This window comes from Pipistrellus kuhlii, unplaced genomic scaffold (genome assembly GCF_014108245.1).
Source record: "Pipistrellus kuhlii isolate mPipKuh1 unplaced genomic scaffold, mPipKuh1.p scaffold_m20_p_3, whole genome shotgun sequence".
NCBI classification, from domain to species: Eukaryota; Metazoa; Chordata; class Mammalia; order Chiroptera; family Vespertilionidae; genus Pipistrellus; species Pipistrellus kuhlii.
In genome coordinates, this window is record NW_023425529.1 from 14,657,304 (window position 1) to 14,679,551 (window position 22,248).

The 22,248-nt window shown below is 40.0% G+C and overlaps 1 protein-coding gene across 10 annotated transcripts in view; it reads left to right on the forward strand.

Moving 5' to 3' along the window:
* Positions 1-2,574: 2,574 nt before the first annotated feature.
* The window catches only part of NR2C1 (nuclear receptor subfamily 2 group C member 1), a 51,969-nt gene continuing 32,295 nt past the window's right edge, over positions 2,575-22,248 (forward strand). For 7 of the 10 annotated variants that reach the window (XR_004991550.1, XR_004991555.1, XR_004991556.1 and 4 more), the window contains exons 1-5: positions 2,575-2,710; positions 14,262-14,335; positions 15,769-15,999; positions 19,546-19,627; positions 21,306-21,485. Coding sequence is in view for 2 of the 10 variants with exons in the window: in XM_036458721.1 (XP_036314614.1) it covers positions 14,282-14,335; positions 15,769-15,999; positions 19,546-19,627; positions 21,306-21,485 (547 nt within the window). In the remaining 8 variants the exon portion in view is untranslated. Of the gene's footprint in view, positions 2,711-3,288; positions 3,476-4,405; positions 4,430-14,261; positions 14,336-15,768; positions 16,000-19,545; positions 19,628-21,305; positions 21,486-22,248 lie in introns of those variants that run through there. The other 3 variants (XR_004991552.2, XR_004991551.2, XR_004991553.2) reach the window with 3 other exon arrangements.

The window sequence follows — 22,248 nt, forward strand, 5'->3', positions numbered from 1 at the left end:
CACGTCACACCATCCTGCGAGGCCACATTTGCAACTTCCAGTTGGACATTTACACACAAGTCCTTAAGCATTTTAAACGTTACATCACTAAAATTCAACTCACTTTTCTTTCAATCTGTTTATTTTCTTCTGTGATGGAAAAAGTGTTCTACTCTTCAGAATCTGACTCCGAGTCTCAACAGGGCTCTCTGCAATCGCTCCTGTACCCTTTCCGTCTTCATTGCCCTTCTGTTGTTGCACAGACCCTTGTTACTTCTTTCCAACGACTGGAATAACTTCTAATTTCAGTGCCTTCCTTGCATGGTGGCATTTTAAACACTGCCAGAGCCATCTTCTAAAGCATGGCTCTACTTTCATCCCCTTCCATTGGCTCTTCCACTTCCATTGGCTTCCCAGTGGCTTGGCATGGAACACTTTTCCTCGGATATCATGCACTCCCGCTAATTCCAACCCAATTTTTCTCTGTTCATAGTTTCTCTCCAACCCCCATTTCTGCCTATTTATCCAAGATTTCTCTGAAGTTGATCCGAAGTCCTTTTCCCTATTCCTCTCTCCTGTTTCTTCAAACAGGAGATTTAGTCTTCCCTTCCTCTAAATTCCCATAGCCTTTAGCTCATAAACAGACTTTCGTATGGTACTTATCACATTCTCCCTGAGCATCTGGCAGAGTGCCTATAATTGTTGGATATTCAATATTTGATAAATTACTTCAAATGGACTCCCCTCCTTTTCTTTTGTCAGTATCCCCAATACACAAATATCATTCAGGAGCTTAAGCCACTTTTAAAGTTATTTTTTAAGAGAAAAATTTTACCTACAACTTTCTTCCCCATTAAAGAAAAGAGATAATTTATAGTAGTATTTTTTTAAAGATGAAGGTGGCAGTAAATTTTCAAAATGTCTCAATATATCAAATTTCTTTTTTCTGCTGGGGGGAGAGATTTAAAAGGGGGCAGCCTTTTCTTTTATATGAGTTGGTCATAGCATCTTGAAAACCAATCTTAAAATGCTATTATTTTTTAAATGACTTATGAATTTCTATAAATACTTTTTACTTAAAGTGATAATAGTCTGTATGTTATTGTCCATAGAGAGATCTAGTAAATCCTTTATAAATCAAATGTTAGCATTGTAAATAATGTTAATATGTATTTATTACAAATAAATTTATCTACTTTTGGTGTGATGTGTTTCAAATCAATTTTTTATATTATTTTTTGTTAATTTTCCCTTTCGTTCTCTTTAGACCTTAATTTTTTTAAGAGTCACATTTAAAGATGAACCACATTGACCTGTTTTCCTCAAGCATAATTAGGGGTTGCTCTTCTCCACCCACAAATGATGTTTCCCAAATTGCTTTTACTTCCACATTTTAGTAAGTCAACCTATAGTAACATATTAATTAATTGGATGATAAAGGTTAACCACACGCATAACTAAAAGCACTCATATTATGAACTGAGAATAGAGAAAGTGTCTCATCTCAGATTGCCCTTTCCCTTGTAAATGTGCTTTCTTAACTTTCACTTTTGAGATCATCTTAAGGATTTGGGGGGAGACGGGGGAGTAAAGGGAAGAGGGGCTTCCTTAAAACCACCAAATACAATGAATGATGCCACAGGAAAAGGGGGGCTTTCAGAGAATGCGGCCTAAAGTGTATTTCTACTTGTTAGGGATATTGTTGCATGTCCTTTGTGTGTGTCCTGTGTCCAGCTCCTAGTTCCAGCAGGAAATGACAGAGATGGTCTCCTTCCCAATGTACCTTTGTTTTCCTCACTTGGGTTTCTGGCCTAAATCCATGACTGCTTTTCTAGTGCTGATCAATACTAAAGAAATTTTGAGGACCCCTTCTCTTAAAATCCAAACCATCACACAGTACTTTGCATACAGGACAGCTCTTCCTGCCACACCTCTGTGCCACAGGCCGTTACTGTCAGAATGTCATGTTCCATCAATACCTCGTTCCAATTTTTGGTTGGCCATCAGACACTGTCCTACAGGATTGGGAATATACGGCTGAGCAAATCAGACAAAAGTAAGCCTTCAGGAATTTCACATCCTAAGCAATAATGTCCATGCACCATTTAACAATTATACCTATTTCCTTACAAGAGCTGATAAGTAAAACGACTACACAGGATTCTATCCCAGTTTGTCATTTTATTGAAGTGAATTTTAAATATCTTACTGGGATTTACCCATACTTGTTAGTCCTGATAAATGTTGGAGCATCTATCACAGAGCCCAGTTTCCCCACAATTAGAAACAGAATTGCCTAAAACTGATGAAGGCTATCTCCATACTCCAATCTGAAAAGTTGTTTCAAAACCTTTCAGGACTGCCTGAGGCGCAGCAACGGCGGGGGCGTTCTCCCTCCTGGCCGCAAGGGGGCAGTTGGTTTTGAGAGGCTCGATCCTTTCATCCCTCCTCCCTAGGAGCGGCACGCCCTCCTCTCGCCTGTCCCCCCCTCCACCACTCACGCGCAGGCGCGGACTGGAGCGCGTACCGCGGAGCCGAGAGGTCACGAACTCTGACCCCCTCCAAATACACAAACCCAGAAGCTCCCTGCCCCCCCTTTCCTCTACCCTCCCCCTCCTTCATCCTCCAAGCCACCTCCTCCCGGTATTCCCCCCCCCCGCCCCCCCAGGAGCCGCCGCTGCGGGGCCGCCGGTCCACGCCCGGCGCTGGACGCAGCTCGGCGGAGAAGCCGGTAAGAAGTGCCGGGAGCGGAGAAAGCGGCCGCGGCCGGGATGGGGGTGAGGGTGGGGGTGGGGTCGGTGTCCCTTTCTCCCAACCGCCAGCCGACCCTCCCTTTCCACCCCCACCCCCAGTCCCAGTCCCGCCTGTGCCTGCGGGCTTCGGCCGGCGGGCTGGCCCGGCGGCGGGGCGCTCGGGCTGGGCTGGAGCGCGGAGCGCGGCCGGAGCTGCGGGGCCGGACGCGCGGGGCTCCGGAAAGGCTGAGGCCGCGGCCGGGGCGCGGAGCCCGGGGCCCGGAGCGGGGTCGGGCGGCGGGGCGCTGGCGGGAGTCCGCGAGCGGCTCGGCAGCCTCTCCCGCGGCGCCTTCCGCGGCGCCTCTGACCTTTCAACTGCGGGGAGAGCTTCCGTCGGGCGCCGCGCCCTCCCCGCCTCCGAGCGCCGCGCACCGCGGGCTTCCGTGGCCGGCGGGACGCCCCGAACCCCGTTCACTGGGGGCCCCTCGCTGGTTCTCGTGCTTTTAACGGGGGACAGCGTAGGCGCTGCCCTCGGACACACGTATCTTTCGAGAAATAAAAGGCAACGGCCCAAGCCGCTCCCTGCACTCGGGCATGATGGCCAAGTGTCCAATAGCCCTTTTGTTGAGAAGCTCTGCCTCCCGCTTCTGCAGATAGCGCTTGATGGATTGCAAGTGTTGCCAAGTTGTCTCGTAACCTTCACTAAGTAGGTCAGCCTGTTTAAAAAAGAAAAAATGGAAAGGAAAAGCAAAAATGAATTGAAAGTAAGGCCTTAAGGTTTTTTTGTGTTTTTTTTGTTTGTTTGTTTTTGTGCCTCTGAAGTTGTGGGTGGACCTAAGACTGAGGGTTTTTTTGTTTTGTTTTAAGACCGATATTTTTGAACAATGCTGGGTGGCTCATTGGTATGTGATGATTGTTTTTAAATTGTGCCTATATGTGCAATGGAGAGATTAAAAGGTATCTCTGTTCTTATATATTAGAAAAAAGTGGATCAAATGTAATGAATGTCATCATTCTTTGTAGGGGTTTTTAAGTCTTCTTTTAGGAGGGGTTTGAAGGAGACACAAATCAGTCAGCAAGCATTCCCAAAATTCCTTTTGCACACACAAAGTATGAAATTCCTACCCTTGGGGAATAGAAAAGAAAAAAGAAGCAGCATAGACTAATAGTATAATTACTGTCTTGGGGTTTTTTTTTTTTTGCATTATAGGATTATAGGACCCTCTGCAACCTCAAAATCTTATGAAAGCCATGGACTGGCCTTCCAGAAAAATGCACCTTTACATAAAAATTCTGGTGACTTTTGCCTCCTTGGGACTTCAAAATATTAAAGTCAACAGAATTCTGTGGATCCTAGGTAACAACCTTAGTATACACAATAAATGCTGGACCTAGAAAGATTGGATTAAAAAACCAACATCATTTGAACTGAGTTGGAAAGGTCAGGTGGAATTTAAACGAGGGAGAAGTTTGGAATGGTTTGTTAGGAGAGAGACCCCTCTTGAGAGTGATAGCAGATAAAATGAGAAGAAGAAATGAGACTATAAAGAACTCTCCTTTGTATCCATAGTGCCTGGCATGTTACAGGGGCTTAGCAGATACTGAAAAAATAAAATAATAATTAAAAAAAAATATATATATATATCTGAAGGGCCGAAACATACTTAAAGAGACACTGCTAGTTCTGAAGTAGGAAAAAAGGGATGCGGTTCAGTTCTGTAAGCATCTGGGGATATTGCTACTTGTCAGAGTGAAGGACAAAAAGATGACTTTTGCCTTCTTGGGACTTCAAATATATGTAAAGATGGTTCTTGCCTTCTAGGGTCCTTTCATATACATAAAGATGCGTATATTAAATACACAATAAACTCAATTCTGGCATTAGCTGAAATTTTACCCAAAAGGTTCTTAACTTGAAGGCCTAGGACTAGCCACAGAAAGTTTTATGAACCCCTCAGAATTCAGCATATACCATCATTTATAGTGTAAATCAGGGCTGGGGAACATCTGGCACACAGGCTGTATAAAGCCCGAGAAATTATTTGGTCTGGCTCTGCCAAGGCATTAAAGGTGAGTTAATTAAATGTTTGACCAAATATAGCAGGCTAGTTTTTGAGTTGATATTTTGTAAGGCCCTTGGCAGAAAAAAGGGTTCCTTACCCCTGCTGTAAGTGAATGTGAACTTGTGTTTTCTGGTGAGGAAAAGAATCAATGGAAAAAATATCCTTGGGTGAGGTTTAACTACACAAAAGCAAAAAAGAATAATTATTCCTTTTAAACCTAATTTTCTTTAGAAAACAATTAATACTATATACTTCTTTTCCCTGTTACTGATTTCCCCTTCATTAGCCACCTAGTTTTTTTTACCTTTCCTTTAAGGCTGGGAATAAAATCTGGACTGGTAACCCAAAACATCCTTGATTCTTTTCAAATTGTTAATAGACCTTCCCCATACAGAACATTCTGGCCCTGGACAGTGTGGCTCAGTTACTTGAGTATAGTTCATGCACTGAGGTCACAGGTTCAATTCCTGGTCAGGTCATATGCCTGGGTTTGGGGCTTTATTCCCATTGGGGGCATGCAGGAGGCAGCCAGATTAGTGATTTTCACTCATCATTGATGTTGCTATCTCTCCCTCTCTTTGTCTCTGAAGTTAATCAAAACAAAACACAAACATTAAAAAATCAATTAAAAAAAACACTTTAAAAAATTCTGAATATCAATACATTAGAGTAACTGGTAACCCCTAATATCTTTTGTTTCATAAACAAGTGTAACAGCTTCCAGTCCTTAAGACTCTAGGCCTCAAGTTTTTTTGTTTGTTTAATATTTTATCGATTTCAGAGAGGAAGAAGGAAATAGAAACATCAATGATACATGAGAATCATGGATTGGCTGCCTCCTACACGCCCCCACCCTGGGGATTAAGCCCACAACCTGGTCATGTGTTCTTGACAGGAATGGAACCTGGGACCCTTCAGTCTGCAGTCCAGCTCTCTATCTCCTGACCCAAACCAGATAGGGCTCAAGTTTTTGTTTTGTTTTTAATCCTCACCCAGGGTATTTTTTCCATTAATTTTTTTTTTTAAGAGAGAGTGAAGGGGGAAGGGAGAGAGAGAAACAGAGAAATATCGATGAGAGAGAGTCACATCGATTGGTTGCTTCCCACTGTGGATTGAAGCTGCAACTGAGGTACGTGCCCTTGACAGGGAATCAAACCCAATACCCTTGGTCCACTGGCTGACGCTCCAATCACTGAGCCAAACTCACTAGGTAGACCTCAAGTTTTTAATACTAAGAATTGTAAGGCTGTCTTGTCTCAGACTAAAGAAGTTTTATGCCTGTTTTTACCAACTAAAAAAGAAAAGCAAAAATGTTTTTTGTATGTTTATGGTATACTTGAAAAATTCATTAAAATTTATTTTGTGAATTCTCTAGAAATTTTTGAGGTTATTTAAAACAACATAGCTATAAAACTAAATTTGTCACTTACTTAAATAATCCAAAAAGCAAGAAATTAGATTTGGAAGTGGCCAAAGTAGATCTCTTGATATGTTATAAGAATAAGAGTTTTTTTCTTCCTCTTGGGATTTCTTCCACTGACAGTAGAAAATTTCAGTCATTGCTGAATTACATTTGAGTAGCTGTAGTAGTGTTTAATGTACTTCTGATTGAAGAGTTCTGTGTATCATTAGTAGAAACAAATTAGAGTGGTTGCCTGGCTCATGGTGATTATATCAGTAGCAAGTCTGTGCCAGTCCCATCTTTTGGTAAATAGGCCTTCTGAAAATACAGAAACTGCCAATCATATTAACCTTTCTTTCTCTCTTCCTGCTCCACCTACAGTGAATCTATTAACAAGATTTTAAAATTAGGATTTGAAAAGTCTACTTTTCCTTCCCTGGTGCTTTACTACAAAGTCAGAAATAAGCCACATAGGGTGTCGCTGAGATAGGAAGATTCCTGACAGCCAAAGAAATCCTAGCTCCAGTTTTCCCCAAGGTCAGCTCTGTTGTGATCCTAGTAATGTATCCCACAGTCCCCCTTTTTTGCTTAAACTAGCAGTAGTTGAGCTAATGCACTCTCATAGATTCCTACTTTCATGCCAAATAACTATTATTTTTACCAGTTTTCATCATTTTCCCCCTTGTTAATATTTTGTCTATTGAAGTGAATAATATTAACTATCCTGTGGAAATTTCTGAGTTTCAATAAAACTTAATAAGTTTGGGTAGGATTTGTAATTAATTTAGATAATTTTTTGTAAATGGTAAAAGTTTTTTGAAATGAAGATTGTATGATATATTTTTATTATCTTGTGGATTTTTTTATATCTAAATATGTATAACACTAGAGGTCCAGTGCATGAAAATTAATGCTCTGGAGGGGGGGGGGGGGATCCTCAGTCCAACCTGCCCCCTCTCACAACCTGGGAGCCCTCAGGGGCGGGAGGTGACCCTGCAATCAGGAGAAGGCTGCCCCATCACACCTCTGCTGCTAACACTGCTGACAGCATAAGCCTCATGTGGCCCTGGGCACCTGGGTAGCCGACATCTGAGGCTTGCCTGCACCTTGAGCGTTGGCTGGGCAGCTGCATTCCAAGGCTTGCCTATGTCTCGGGCCAGCCCTGGGCGGCTGGGGGGCAGAGGGGACTGGGATCTCCAGAGGCTGGCATGCAGCTGAGGGATCTGGGTGCCACCATCTGTAGCTGTGGATGCTGCCATCTTTGCGACAGTGTGAGGGTCAATTAGCATATTCCCTCTTTATTATATAAGATTCCTGGTTAGTTTAATGAGAAAAGTAGGTAATGATGAAAAAAGGATTCTATGATACTAGAGGCCCAGTGCATGAAATTTGCCTCCCTTTCTTTCCCAGAGCTTCCCTCCCTTCCCAGCCAGCCTCAGCCCCTGGTAAAACTCTCAGATAAACTCCCAATTGAGGGGACAATAGGCATACTACGATTTTATTATATAGGATATTGTTTGTCATAAACTCATTAATATTGGGTGATTATAATTAATATTGTCAAATTATCTGAACTTGATTACTTTTATTAAAATTATAAATGTTAATTAGTTGTGCTAAAAAGCAATGTTCAATATTTAGTATGATTATTCAACTCTCCCTGGACTGGAAAGAAGTGGCTTCAACTTCTCTGAAACCAACAGAAGAGACAATGCTGCTCCCTGGGCCAGGTCTTCAGACCCATCTTTGAGGCACATTCTTCCCTATTCTTGAAGGATAACACATGTTTGAAACTGCATAGCTCTACTGGCCCATCCCATAGAATCCCAGAAGTCCAAGAGCCTGCCTTTATTTCATCTCATTTGTGTCCTCTTCAGTCCAAGCTTGGCAGCATTTCTGCTAGTATAAGATTCTCAAAAATGTTGTTCCGTGCAATTCATGGTGGTGCAAGCCATCCAAGAGAGTCCCCTGCAAATCTCTCCTAGATAAACAATCTCTATTCCTGGTTTCTGTTGAGATGACCGATTGGATCAATATATCACAGCCCATAATCTCTTTAGCAAAAGATTGCCCAAATCACCCAAACCTGGGTAGTCTCTTCAGAACAAGCTATCTCCTTTTTTGCAATATAGATAAGCTGAGTATTTTCTAAAATCTTCAACTTTTTGGATTCTATATTTCTTAATAACTTTAATTTATCTCTCCTTTCACATTTTACTCTAAGTAGCAAAGGGAAATCAGGCTGCATCTTCAAAACTTTGCTTAGAAATCTCCTGACATAAGTATTTGAGCTTATCACTCACAAGTTCTACTTTACATAAAACACTAGCATACAACATAGCCAAGTTCTTTGCCACTTTATAAGAAGGTTCCCTTCGTCCAGTTTCCAATAACATGTTCATTTTCTTCTGAGATCTCATCAGAAGATCTTCAATGTATGTCTTTAATGTATGTCTACCAACATTCTGTTTATGATACATGTATATATCTCTAAGATGACAGCACCTTTTTCTACAGTTCTCTTCTCCCTGAACCCTCACCAGAATTGCCTGACATCCATATTTCTACCAAAAACTTGTTAAGGCAAACCAGGTTTTTTCTAGCATGCGTCTCAAAACTCTTCCCATTTCCCAGGTCCAAATTTTTAGATATGGGTTATAACAGCATCCCACTTCCCAGTAGTAAAAGTTGTACTGGTTTATTAGAGTTGACATAACAAAGTAGTAGCACAGGTTGGGTGATTTAAATAACAAAAATGAATTTTCTAGGTTGGGCAAGCATTACCACCATTTGTCCACCATCCAGAACTGAAATATCATTGCTGACATATACACATAAGAAACTGTTTGAGCCAGGACCGGTTTGGCTCAATGGATAGAGCGTCGGCTTGGGGACTGAAAGGTCCCAGGTTCGATTCCGGTCAAGGGCATGTACGTTGGCTGCGGGCATATCCCCAGTAGGGGGTGTGCAAGAGGCAGCTGATCAATGACTCTCATCGATGTTTCTGACTCTCTATCTCTCTCCCTTCCTCTCTGTACAAAATCAATAAAATATATTAAAAAAAAAAAAAAGAAAGAAACTGTTTGACATTGAAATTGGGTCTCAAAAGAACTATTGGCCCAGAAAAAAACTCACTATAGACTGATTCATTTGTCTTTCAGCATAACCATTATGGCTTGTCTTATTTTCCAATCTTTTATTTTATATATATATTTTATTAAATTTTTAAAGAGAGGGAGAAGGATAGAAAGTCAGAAACATTAATGAGAGAGAGACATCGATCAGCTGCCTCCTGCCCACTCCCCACTGGGAATGTGCCTGCAACCAATGTACATGCCCTTGACCGAAATTGAACCTGGGACCCTTCAGTCCGCAGGCCAATGCTCTATCCACTGAGCCAAACCAGTTTCGGCTCATTTTCTGTTCTTAAAGGTGTATTTCCAGTAGGACATCATCTCACTCATCTAGGGGAAATGATGAACAACACAGACTGATGAACAAGAACAGACCCAGAGACAAGGAGCCATGGATAAGACTGTTAAACCTCAGAGGGAAGGAGGGTATAAAAGCGAGAGATCAACCAAAAAACTTGTGTGCATACATATGAGCATAATCAGTGGTCAAGGACAACAGGGGGATGGAGACAAGCGTGGGGAGGGATAGGGGATGAGAATGGGGGATGAGGACAAATATGTGATACCTTAATCAATAAAGTAATTTAAAAAAAATTTTTCTCACAATTTTCGAGGCTAGAAGTCTGAGACAAGCAGTCCAAATCTGAGTTAGCAATATTGGTTACTTCTGGGACCTATCTCATTGCCTTGTACACGTTCATCTTCTTTCTTTCTTCACATGGCTACGCTTTGGTTTATATCTGTGATGTAATCTCTTCTTACAGGGACAACAATCAAATTGTATTAGGGGCCATCCTACCTAATCTATTTTAACTCACTTACTTCTTTAAAGACTACATTTGTAAATACAGTCCCAAAGAAGTACTGTGGTCAGAACTTCAATATATAAATTAGGGGATGTGGGGGAGAGACAATTCAGTCCATAACATTTAGGCATAAATCTAGTAAGAAATGTGCAAGATCTATGTAAAGACATTTTTTAAATGCTACTTAGAATAGGGAAAGTTATCTAGAAGAACACTAAGAAAAGGTTAGTGACTACCTTCAAGGAGAACTGGAAATCTAGTAAGAGGATGGAACGAAGACTGTCTTTTCACTGAATAAGTTAGTTAGTTCTTTTACAATTTTAATTACTGTGTGACGCACATGTACATGTATGTATCAATGTATAAGTTCAGGCTTAATTGTATATACTCTGTCATTAGCAATGCCTCAGGTAACAATACTAATGGATTTTAATGTTAATATGGTTGGAAGAGTATTCTTGAGTACTGAATTCAGGGATATTTAGGTGTGTATGTTTTGTGGGGTTTTTTTTTTCTTCTGTTTAGGAAAAGCAAGAAACTGTAATGGATTCATCACCTTTTCGGAGGTTACAAACTTCTTAGAGAATCTGACTAAAGCTACATACTCTTCAAAAAATATAAACATACTTAACCGTATTTTTCGGACCATAAGACGCACTTTTTCCCCCCAGAAGAAAAAGTCCCTGCGTCTTATGGTCCAAATATAGCCTACACATATACTTAAAAAAAAAAAGTTTTTTTACTTGCCCGGCTGTGTGGTCTCTGTGTGCTTGCCCGGCTCTAAAATGGTTCTAAATGCTGCTGTTTACTTTACAGGGTTGATTACATGTGTTTATGACTGTGATGTTGGGTTTCAATGCACAAAATATTTTAGGACACTATTTGTTTCAGAATCTTTTTTTCTTCATTTCCCTTCTCTGGTGCGTCTTATGGTCCGGTGTGTCTTATGGTCTGAAAAATACGGTATATTTGAGGGATTCTATTTTGTGACCCAACACAGCAACTTTCTACTTCTCACTATAAAAACGCTTTGCATTGCTGAAATCAGTTTGGCTCAGTGGATAGAGCGTCGGTCTGTGGACTGAAAGGTCCTGGGTTCGATTCTGGTCAAGGCATGTACCTTGGTTGTGGGTACATCCCCAGTAGGGGATATGCAAAAAGCAGCTGATCGATGATTCTCTCTCATCAAAGTTTCTAACTCTCTATCCCTCTCTCTTCCTCTCTGTAAAAAATCAATAAAATAAATTAAAAACAAAAACAATGCTCTGCACTACTGCAGTTGTCTAGAGTCATTATGTCTTATCTAAATATCAAATAAAGGGCAATATGCAAACTAACCATCATTCCACTATACCCACAAGCCATGCCCATCAGCCAATCAGGAGCAAGTATGCAAATTAACCCAACCAAGATGGCTGTGGCCACGGAGAGAGCAGGAGGCTTAGGTTTCCCCAGCAACGGAGGAAGCCAAGTTTTTTGCATATCCTGGTGGGCCCAGGCCCCCACTCAAGGCTACCCAGTTTCAATTATAGAAGATAAATAAATCCCAACAATGGTGGCAGCCACGGAGCTGGAGCGAGCAGGAGGCTTGGGTTGCCCCCAGTGATAGAGGAAGCTTAGCTCCCACAGCCCTGGCCTCCGCTACAAAGTTTCAATTATAGAAATAAATAAATCCCAACATAAATGGCTGCAGCCATGGAGCAAGCAGAAGGCTTGGTTCTGCTCAAGACCACAAAGTTTCAATTATAAATCCCAGATACCAGGGCCTCAGCTTGGGTCTCCAGGCTTGCAAACCACCACAGGCCCCTTGCCCAGGCCACCCCATGCGCCAAGGAATCCCCACCCTGATCCGGGATACCCTTCAAGGCAAACCAGCTGCCCCCCACCCATGCACCAGGCCTCTATCCTAATAAAAGAGTAATATGCAAATTAACCATCACTCCAATATACAAGATAGCTGCCCCCATGTGGATACAAGATGGCCGCCACAAGATGGCCAGAAGGGGAGGGTACTTTGGAGGGACCAGACCAAGGAGGGCAGTTGTGGGCGATCAGGCCAGCAGGGGAGGGCATTTGGGAGGGACCAGGCCTGCAAGGGAGGGCAGTTGGGGGCAATCAAGCCTGCAGGGGAGGGCAGTTAGGGGTGACCAGGCCAGTAGAGGAAGGAAATTGGGGGCAACTGGGCCTACATGAAAGAGCAGTTGGGGGAGGATCCAGGCCTGCAGGGGAGGGCAGTTAAGGGTGACCAGTCCTGCAGGGGAGGGTAGTTAGGGGTGACCAGGCTGGCAAGGGAGCAGTTAGTCATCAATCAGACTGTCAGGGGAGTCGTTAGGGGGTGATCAAGCTGGCAGGGGAGTGATTAGAGGGTGATCAGGCTGGCAGGCAGAAGCAGTTAGGGGCAATTAGGGAGGCAGGCAGGCAAGCAGTTAGGAGCCAGCAGTCCTGGATTGTAAGAGGGATGTCTGATTGCCCCTTTAGGCCCGAATCCTACTGGAATCGGGCCTAAACGGGTAGTCGGACATCTATCAAGGGATCCCAGATTGGAGAGGTTGCAGGCTGGGCTGAGGGACACACACCCCATGCACGAATTTCATGCACCGAACTTCTAGTAGATCCATATAATCCAAACTACTTAATAAAAGAATACTCAGGTAAAGTTTACTGGAATATTTACTTTAGTGTTTATGTATCTCAATTTGTGTCCCTCTGCCAGCACTTATGTCTGGGAGAAAGTTGCCCCTCCAGCTCTCACCCTGATGTCAGATACTTCAGTTCCTCCCCATATAGTCAGTCCCTGGTTGCTTTCAAGCTGCTGCCCTGTTAGAGCTCAGAGGAGCAAGTCTGAGTAAGTGTGCACAGGACCTTTTGAGGAGCTGCATAGGACTCCAGCTACATGGGACTCTGCCTCACTTAGCCACAATCCCTGCTGGTTTTTACAGGCAGAAGTTTTGGGGATTTTTCTTCCCAAAACAGGAACCCTGGGTTGGGAGCTTGGTGTGGGGGTGGGACCCCTTACTCTTCAGGGGTAACCTCTGCACCTGAGATATTCCTTTGATTTTTATCCACCACATCTGGGAATGGGACCAGCTCATTCTGCACCTCCACTCCTTTTTTTTTTCTCTTTAATATATTTTTATTGATTTCAGAGAGGGAGAGAGAGAAACATCAATGATGAGAATCATTGATTGGCTGCATCCTGCACATCCCTTACTGGAGATTAAGCCCACAACCCAGGCATGTGCTCTTGGCTGGAATCAAACCTGGAACTCTTCAGTCCACAGGCCAACACTATCCACTGAGCCAAACAAGCTAGGATTCCTTCTACCAGTCTTGATGTGGCTTCTTCTTTAATATTCTTAGTTATATGACTTCCGTTCAGCTCGGTTTCAGGTGGTTCTAAGTCATGGCTAGTCTGTAATGTAGTTGTACTTTTGAAATGGTTGTGGAGTATGAAACACAGCATTTACCTACTCATCTTGACCAGAAAACCACTCATTCTATCATATAATATGAAGCCAGAAGTAAATTTTATATTCTTGACTATCCTGTATAGAGAAAAACCAAGTCAAAGTCAAATTACTAATCTTACAGGCTCTCAAATCCATTTGAAGACAGCTTTTCATTAAATTCATTTAACCTTAATATATAAGAAATTGCCACTCACGAAGAATGATCATTAGTGAAGTGATTTTAGAGAAATCTTCCATCCTTCTGAATGAATGCAATTATTTTGTCGGTTTTTATAATGTTTGATAAAAGCATATTAAATGGCTATAGTGATGTATTTGTTTACAGATAGGATTACCCTTGTTTAAGTTCATAAACTACTCCTAACCTGTAGTAGAATTCTCCTATTCAGGATTCAGTATCTTTGAAAAGTGAAATTCTTTGGTTGAATAGTTTTTTTAATAGACATTTTCAAAATATATAAAAGCAGAGAGGTCATTTTATGAACCCCTGTGTAAGCTTAATCAGTCTTCAGTAACTGTCAGTGCATGGTCAATTTTGTTTTATTTTTTTCCTTCCCAACCCACCCACCTTACTGGATTGCTTTGAGAAAAATCCTAACATATAATTTCATTTCTGAATTCTTAAATATGTTTTATGGGTATAATTATAAAAAATTATCCTTTTATTTTTGGCAGGACATTTTGGCAGTTAGATCATGGCAACCATAGAAGAAATTGCACATCAAATTATTGAACAACAGATGGGAGAGGTATGGTTAGTTTATAGTTTATTCACTGGTTCACTTAACTACATCAAATGTATATACTAGGTTCTGAAATACAGTGATAAAAGATGGCAATTTTGTCCTCCAAATTCCTCAGGCCAAGATTTTGTAGTCATCCTTGACTCTTTCCTTACATTCCACATCCAGTCCCTTCAGTTCATCTTGTCACCTTTCCTTTCTTAAAATACAAATTCAGGTGTCCCCCACCTCCCCAGTATGGCTATTTCCCTGTTATCAGCCATTATCTCTGCCAATATATAATAATCAAATATTACCACTTTCTGTGCACTAACATCCTTTCTGATTTCCCTTAATTCTACTCTTGAACAATCACAGTCTAGTCTTCACACTAAATATAGAATGATCCTTTTTAAAAATATATATTTTATTGATTTTTTTTATAGAGAGAAAGAGAGAGTGCTAGAGAGTTAGAAACATCGATGAGAGAGACACATCGATCAGCTGCCTCCTGCACACCCGCTACTGGTGATGTGCCCGCAACCAAGGTACATGCCCTTGACAGGAATCAAACCTGGGACCTTTCATTCTGCAGGCTGATGCTCTATCCACTGAGCCAAACTGGTTTCAGCTAGAATGGGTCCTTTTTGAAAAAGATCCTGGCACACCTCTGCTTCATAAGCCCTTCAATGTATCTCCATTTTATACAGTAGGAAATCCAGAACTTGAAAAGCTTTATGAGAAAAACTTTTGTTGCTCTATTTTAGGATCCAGTACAAACAGTGCTTTGCAAATAGAATACACCCAACGTATGCTTGTCTAAATGGAAGGTGAAAGGGAAGGGGAAGGAAGGAATCAATTTAGTGAGGTCTGAATGTTCTTACTGTTGTACCTTTATTTATTTTACATTTGTTTATTTCTGTAAGATAGGGTTTCCTGGAAGTAGAATTGCTAATTTAAAGGCGTGTATGTGTGATATATTGAATATATATGTGATGAACTGGCAGCGGCAATTCTTGTGTGACACACCCTGGAACCAGAGAGGAGGGAGCCTGATTCCAGGGTGCGTCACTCGAGAACTGACCTCTCACAACCCGGGAACCCTGGCAGATATCTGAGAGCCAGTTTTGGTCGGATTCCCCACAGGCCAGGCTGAGGGACCCCATTTACTCTGAAGAGAGCCCTTCGAGCCGTGGTGCCACCCCAAGTGTGGCCAGCCGGGGAGGGACCGAGGGAAGTTGGCTCAAGGGCATGTCCGGTCTATCTCGCCCAGTTCCATCCTGTTGGCCACCCTCTAATTAATTTCCTTTCCATGTGGACAAATCCATGCACCAGGGCACTAGTATTGAATATATGTGTGATGGGAATGCTTTTCCAGCTTTGTCTGAAGCTATGACAAAATTGTGTTCTTTAAGAGAGAGAAAATTGATTTGATTATTAATTTTACATGATTGTGTTAGGTTGTTACAGAGCAGCAAACTGGCCAAAAAATCCAGATTGTGACAGCACTTGATCATAACACACAAGGCAAGCAGTTCATTCTGACAAATCATGATGTCTCTGCTCCAAGCAAAGTCATTCTGGCCAGGCAAGATTCCACACCTGGGAAAGTTTTTCTCACAACTCCTGACGCAGCAGGTGTCAACCAGTTATTTTTTACAACTCCTGATCTGTCTGCACAACACCTCCAGGTAAATAACCATAGCATGTCTTTGTATCTTACACTTGAAAAGAATTAAAAAGCATGTCATAAGTATGCTCTTAGTTACATACAGTAAGTTCCACTCTGGCAAGTTTGGCAGGAAGGGACTTAATATAGAATATAAAGAGCTCAAAGAATTGTTGGGAGGCTGAAGAAACAGTTTGAGGTCAGGTTTCCAAAAATGACTACTGGAGCACACTTGAGAACTACTTCTAAGAGACCTGCTGCTTCTGCACAGTTAGGAAACTGCCAGATCAGGAGCATCTTCTGTGGCTTCAGTTTCTAGGACCAAGCTGCCTGTGCCTTGAACCAGCAGCATCCATGTTAAGAAGTTGTTATCATAGCTGCTGTCTTTGTCAGTTCACCTCTTCTGTTGTCATCTACATCTTCGTTGATAAAGAAGCCATTTACTCTATGGTCTCCTTTAATATTCAAACTCAGTAGAGTGTAGATTACATTGTGTTAGTGTTAATTTTTGACAGTTATGTATTATACTTCAAGAGCCAGTTAGGGTTTTTTTTTGTTTGTTTGTTTGTTTTTTAAATATATTTTATTGATTTTGTACAGAGAGGAAGGGAGAGAGATAGAGAGTTAGAAATATCGATGAGAGAGAGTCATTGATCAGCTGCCTCTTGCACACCCCCTACCGGGGATGCGCCCGCAACCAAGGTACATGCCCTTGACCGGAATCGAACCCGGGTCCCTTCAGTCCCCAAGCCGACGCTCTATCCATTGAGCCAAACCGGTCCTGGCTAAGAGCCAGTTAGGGTTTTTACACACTGCATGCCTATGGTTATGTAGATATTTTTACTGCTGGTTGTTACAATTGAATACAAATACAGTGAACCATTAAGTTTGCCTCTAGAGAGATTTTGGGTGAGTGCCCACTTAAAATTGGATTCCACCTTTTTTTAATGAAAAACCGATCAAAGAAAATTCCTTTCAGGATTGAAAAACTCCTAATTCATAAAATAAAAAATCTTGCCAAGGTATCCTATTGGATTTTCTTCTTTCAGATACATCATTTTTAGAAACTGCTGAGGTAGAAAATGGATAGGCGTTACTAAAAAAATGTATAACATTATACATACCCTAATTTCTTTATTTTATTAACAAATTTGATTTTTTGAAGTTTTACATTAATAGAAATATAAGCAGTTAATATGCAGAGTTCTCATAGAACCGCCAAACACAAAGTTTCTCCTGTTTTAACATTTTGCATTAGGTTTACACATTGTTATAATTAACGAATTAATATTGATACATTATTAACTAAAATAGATATTTTTCTTTTCCTGATTTTTACCTAGTATTATTTTTGTCTCAGGCTACCATATTGCATTTAGTTGTCATATCTCCATAAATTCCTCTTACCTATGACAATTTCTTATACTTTCCTTGTATTTGATTACCTTGACAGTTTTGTGATGTACTGGTCAGGTAAAGTGTAGGTTGCCTCACTCTGAGACCTTGGCTTATATTTTTCTCATGTTCGATTGGATTGTGGGTTTTGGGAAAAAGGGTCACAGAGTTTAAGTGCCATTTTCATTACATTATATCAAGGGTACTTACTATCATCACACCTTAACCTTGATCTTCTGGCTGAAGAAATAAGTGTCAGGTTTTTACTCTTAAAAAAAAATTGTATTATGAACATGGAAGTAAGATTGGTATTTTGACTACTTCGTGGATTATTATTAAGGGCAATGAAAGAAAAACAAATATAGGATGGAATTTCTTGGACCAAGAAGATTTGATTTTTGGTCTGTTGACCTAAGATGGCATATGGGCAAGTCCCTTGCCCTCTCAATATCTCTTCTACCCTTAGAAATACACAGTACATAAAATATTAACACCTTTTGCATGCCATTGACTGGAATTGAACCTGGGACCTTTCAGTCCGCAGGCCGACGCTCTGTCCACTGAACCGGTTTTGGCGAGGTTCTAATAGATGTGAAATTGAGGAAAAGATGCCGAAACTGGTTTCAGCAAGGTTCTAAACTTTTTTTTTTTTTTTTTTGGCTCAGTGGTAGAGCGTCGGTCTGCGGACCGAAAGGTCCCAGGTTCAATTCTGGTCAGGGGCATGTACGTTGGTTGTGGGCACATCCCCGGTGGGGGGTATGCAAGAGGCAGCTGGTCAATGTTTCTCTCTCATCGACGTTTCTAGTTCTCTATCTCTCTCCCTTCCTCTCTGTGGAAAAATCAATAAAATATATTTTTTTAAAAATTGAGGAAAAGAATGATATTTGTATTAGATGCTTTCAAAAGACATCTAATAGAATTTTTAAAAAAAGATTTTATTGACTGATTTTTTTGTAATATAAAAATAAATGATAGCACTATAACATAACAAAAGACAGTTATTTTAAGAACTGTTTAAATTTTTTAAAATCAGAATTACTTCATAAGGCATTCACACCCTTAAGAGAAGAAAAGGAGTCAAAGTAGAGGATTACTTTGTGGGTTGTTTAAAGCAGGGGAAAGGTATTTACTAAATGCAATATCACATTTTGGGGATTGAAAGGAATTTGTTCATTTTTCAAAAGATTGAAAGAATATGAAGAAAAGGTTGAAGGATAAGCCTAAAAGAAGAAACTAGTATTTCTTTACCAGCATTAGTTGTACTTGGTGAATTTTTTATATAATCGAAAGAGGCTTAGTAATTTACCCAAGGCTATTCCACCTAGTCACACTAACTTGCTACCATTTATGAGTCCACGCTCTCAACCACTTCACCTAGCCCAAACTTAAGACGCTCATTAATAAAAAGTTTATTTATACCTTTGTCTTTTACCAATTATATTTTCATAATTATAAAGTTAATACATCAACAAAATATTTTTCTTTTAAAAAATTGCTGGTTTTTTATGCCATAATAGCATATTTTAGTCCTGTCATTCCAGTGTAAAAGTTCTAAATTTTTATTTATTTTTAAAATATATTTTATTGATTTTTTTACAGAGAGGAAGAGAGAGAGATAGAGAGCTAGAAACGTCGATGAGAGAGAAACATCAACCAGCTGCCTCTTGCACACCCCCTACTGGAGATGTGCCCGCAACCAAGGTACATGCCCTTGACCGGACTCGAACCTGGGATCTTTCAGTCCGCAGACCAACGCTCTTCCACTGAGCCAAACCGGCTTCGGCGGTTCTAAACTTTTTAAAGACAAATGTCATGATAGGATTGATAACTTTACGATAATTTGACAAGTTCCATATGCATGTTAAATGCTTAATCTGTGAGATGCATTAAAAACTACTTATGTATTCATGTGTTTAACAGTCATGACTTAAGTTTTTATGGACAAATTAAAAAAAGGTATCTTACTGTTGTTGCTTATTATAACATTGAAATTTTTACATATATGTTAAGAAAATTACAAATATTGTAGTTTATTTGATATATACATAATAATAGAGTATAAAGTTTCAAAATAACTTAAAAAGGAAGCAAAAAGTAAGACTGAATGTTCTTTTTTTATGTGAGAGCAATACTGAATAGTAACATTGTTGTGTTTTGTTTTTGTTTACTTTAGTTCTTAACAGATAATTCTTCTTCAGACCAAGGACCAAATAAGATTTTTGATCTTTGCGTAGTATGTGGAGACAAAGCATCAGGTAACATTAAAAATAATTTCCTATATGTGTTGTGTTATTAAAATAACTATCACACTACCATGAAAGTAAAAAGAAAAATAAAGGCGCTTGTAGTTTGTGGTTTATAATTTATAATTATGAAATTTAACTGATTTTTCCCGAGATTTTTATTCATGTAAAAATTTTTCTCTTCAATACCGTTTAATTTGATCTGTCAGTGAAGAAAATTTATATTTCAGAGCATTATGAAATGCAGTTGCCATTTTTTGTTGTTGTTAATCCTCACCTAAGGATATTTTTCCCATTGATTTTTAGAGAAAGGGGAAGGGAGGGAGGATGGGAGTAGAGAGAGAGAAACATTAATGTGAACCTGTTACTAGTATTCAGGGCTATGTCATTTTAGCTCTGGCTATTGTTACCTCATGCCAGAAATACAAACCAGTGTTCATTCGAATGCATTTATAAATGCCAGTGTGATATAATTTAAGGGCCTGGTTTGTTTAATTTTCTTTAAACTAGCCCATCACTTAATTACAAAAATCTCCACTAGAGCTTTACTTAGAGGATGTTCAGTTTGTTAATAGATGTGCCAAAGAAGTGGTTTGTGAAATGATAGGCTGATCAGAGCACTACAGATATTTCCAGAGATTTAAAAAATGGAACTCACAGTGGTACATTTACACCATGGAATACTATGCAGCTGTAAAAAAAGAAGGATCTCTTACCCTTTGAGATAGCATGGAGGGACCTGGAGAGTATTATGTTAAGTGAAATTAGCCACTAAGAGAAAGACAAGTATCATATGATCTCACTCATATGTGGAATATGATTAACAAAATAGATCCATAGTCTTAGAAGCATGGAATAGACTGATGAATCTCAGAGGAAAGACAGGGGTAAGTAGGAAGAATTTAATCAAAGAACTTATATGCATATATGCATAACCCATGGACACTGACAATAGCGTGGTGAAGGCCTGGGTAAAGGGGGTCAATGGGGAAAGAATGGAGGACATTTGTAATACTTTCAACAATATAAATAAATAAATAAATAAATAAATAAATAAATAAATAAAAAATAAATAAATAAATAAATAAAAAAACAGCCGAAACCGGTTTGGCTCGGTGGATAGAGCGTCGGCTGCGGACTGAAAGGTCCCAGGTTCAATTCCAGTCAAGGGCCTATACCTTGGTTGTGGGCACATCCCCAGTAGGGGGTGTGCAAAAGGCAGCTGATCGATGATTCTCTCTCATCAATGTTTCTAACTCTCTATCCCTCTCTCTTCCTCTCTGTAAAAACTCAATAAAATATATTATAAATAAATACATAAATAAAAACAAATTTGGTGGACAAAAAAACACTAACTTACAGTGAGGAAGGATTATTACAGTTCAGATACTAACTGATATATCTTTTTTTGGAGCATAATTTTTAGATTGAAATATGCAGTATATAATAATTTATGATATCAGAAGTGAAAATAGTTATGTTATAAAATTAAAAACACTGGCATTATTTAATATAATCTTATCAAAGAATATGGTTGTTTTCATTTTCTGTTTGGAAACTCCTATGCATTTTTTTCATGTCATAAACTCAAAAGTGTCAGTTTCATCTCAGATATGATGTTTAAAGGGAAAAAATGGGCTTATTTCATTTCTGTTCTAAAATATATGACTTCTAAATATTTTATCTCTAGGGCGTCATTATGGAGCAATAACTTGTGAAGGCTGCAAAGGATTTTTTAAACGAAGTATCCGAAAAAATTTAGTTTACTCATGTCGAGGATCTAAGGACTGTATTATCAATAAACACCATCGAAACCGCTGTCAATATTGCAGGTTACAGAGATGTATTGCGTTTGGAATGAAACAAGACTGTATGTATTAGCTTTAAAGGAGAAAATTAAGAACTCAGGCAAACTCTAGAAGTATGTTAAAATTAGCACATTAAAATGTCAATATTATATGCTTTTTAATTTACCGTTTTCCAACTAAAAGTATAGAAATACTTAATACCTACATGTGTATTTTTAATTCACTCAACAAATAGTTTTTGATTGCCTGTATGCCAGTTGTGTATTTCTAGTTTGAACAAAGTAAAAAAAAAAAAAAGCACAATTAACTAAGTTTAGTTTTTGGTAGCTATTATTGAGTAAGCTCTAACTATGCCTAATAACTTTCTTATTCTCACAGCAGAATTCTGTTCAGTAGGTACTATTGTTACCTATTTTACACTTGAGTAAGCAAATTTAGTAACTTGTTCTAGGTCACGAAACTATTAAATGGCAAAACTTGGATTTGAATATTGGTAGTTTCTAGTGCATAGGAGGATGCCCAACCATCTGAGCCCCACTGGCCAGGGTTTGACTGAGATTATCCTATCTAATGAAAGTATAATGTAAATTGACTATCACTCCAACACACAAGATGGCCATCCCATATGGTCAAAGATGGCTCTCCCATGTGGACACAAGATGGCCGGCAGGGGAGGGCAGTTGGAAGGGACCAAGCCTGTGAGGGAGGGTAGTTGGGAGCAATCAGGCCTCAGGGGAGGGCAGTTAATGGTGACCAGCTGGCAGAGGAGGGCAATTGGGGGGTTATCAGGCCTGCAGGGGAGAGCAGTTAGGGGTGACCAGGCCT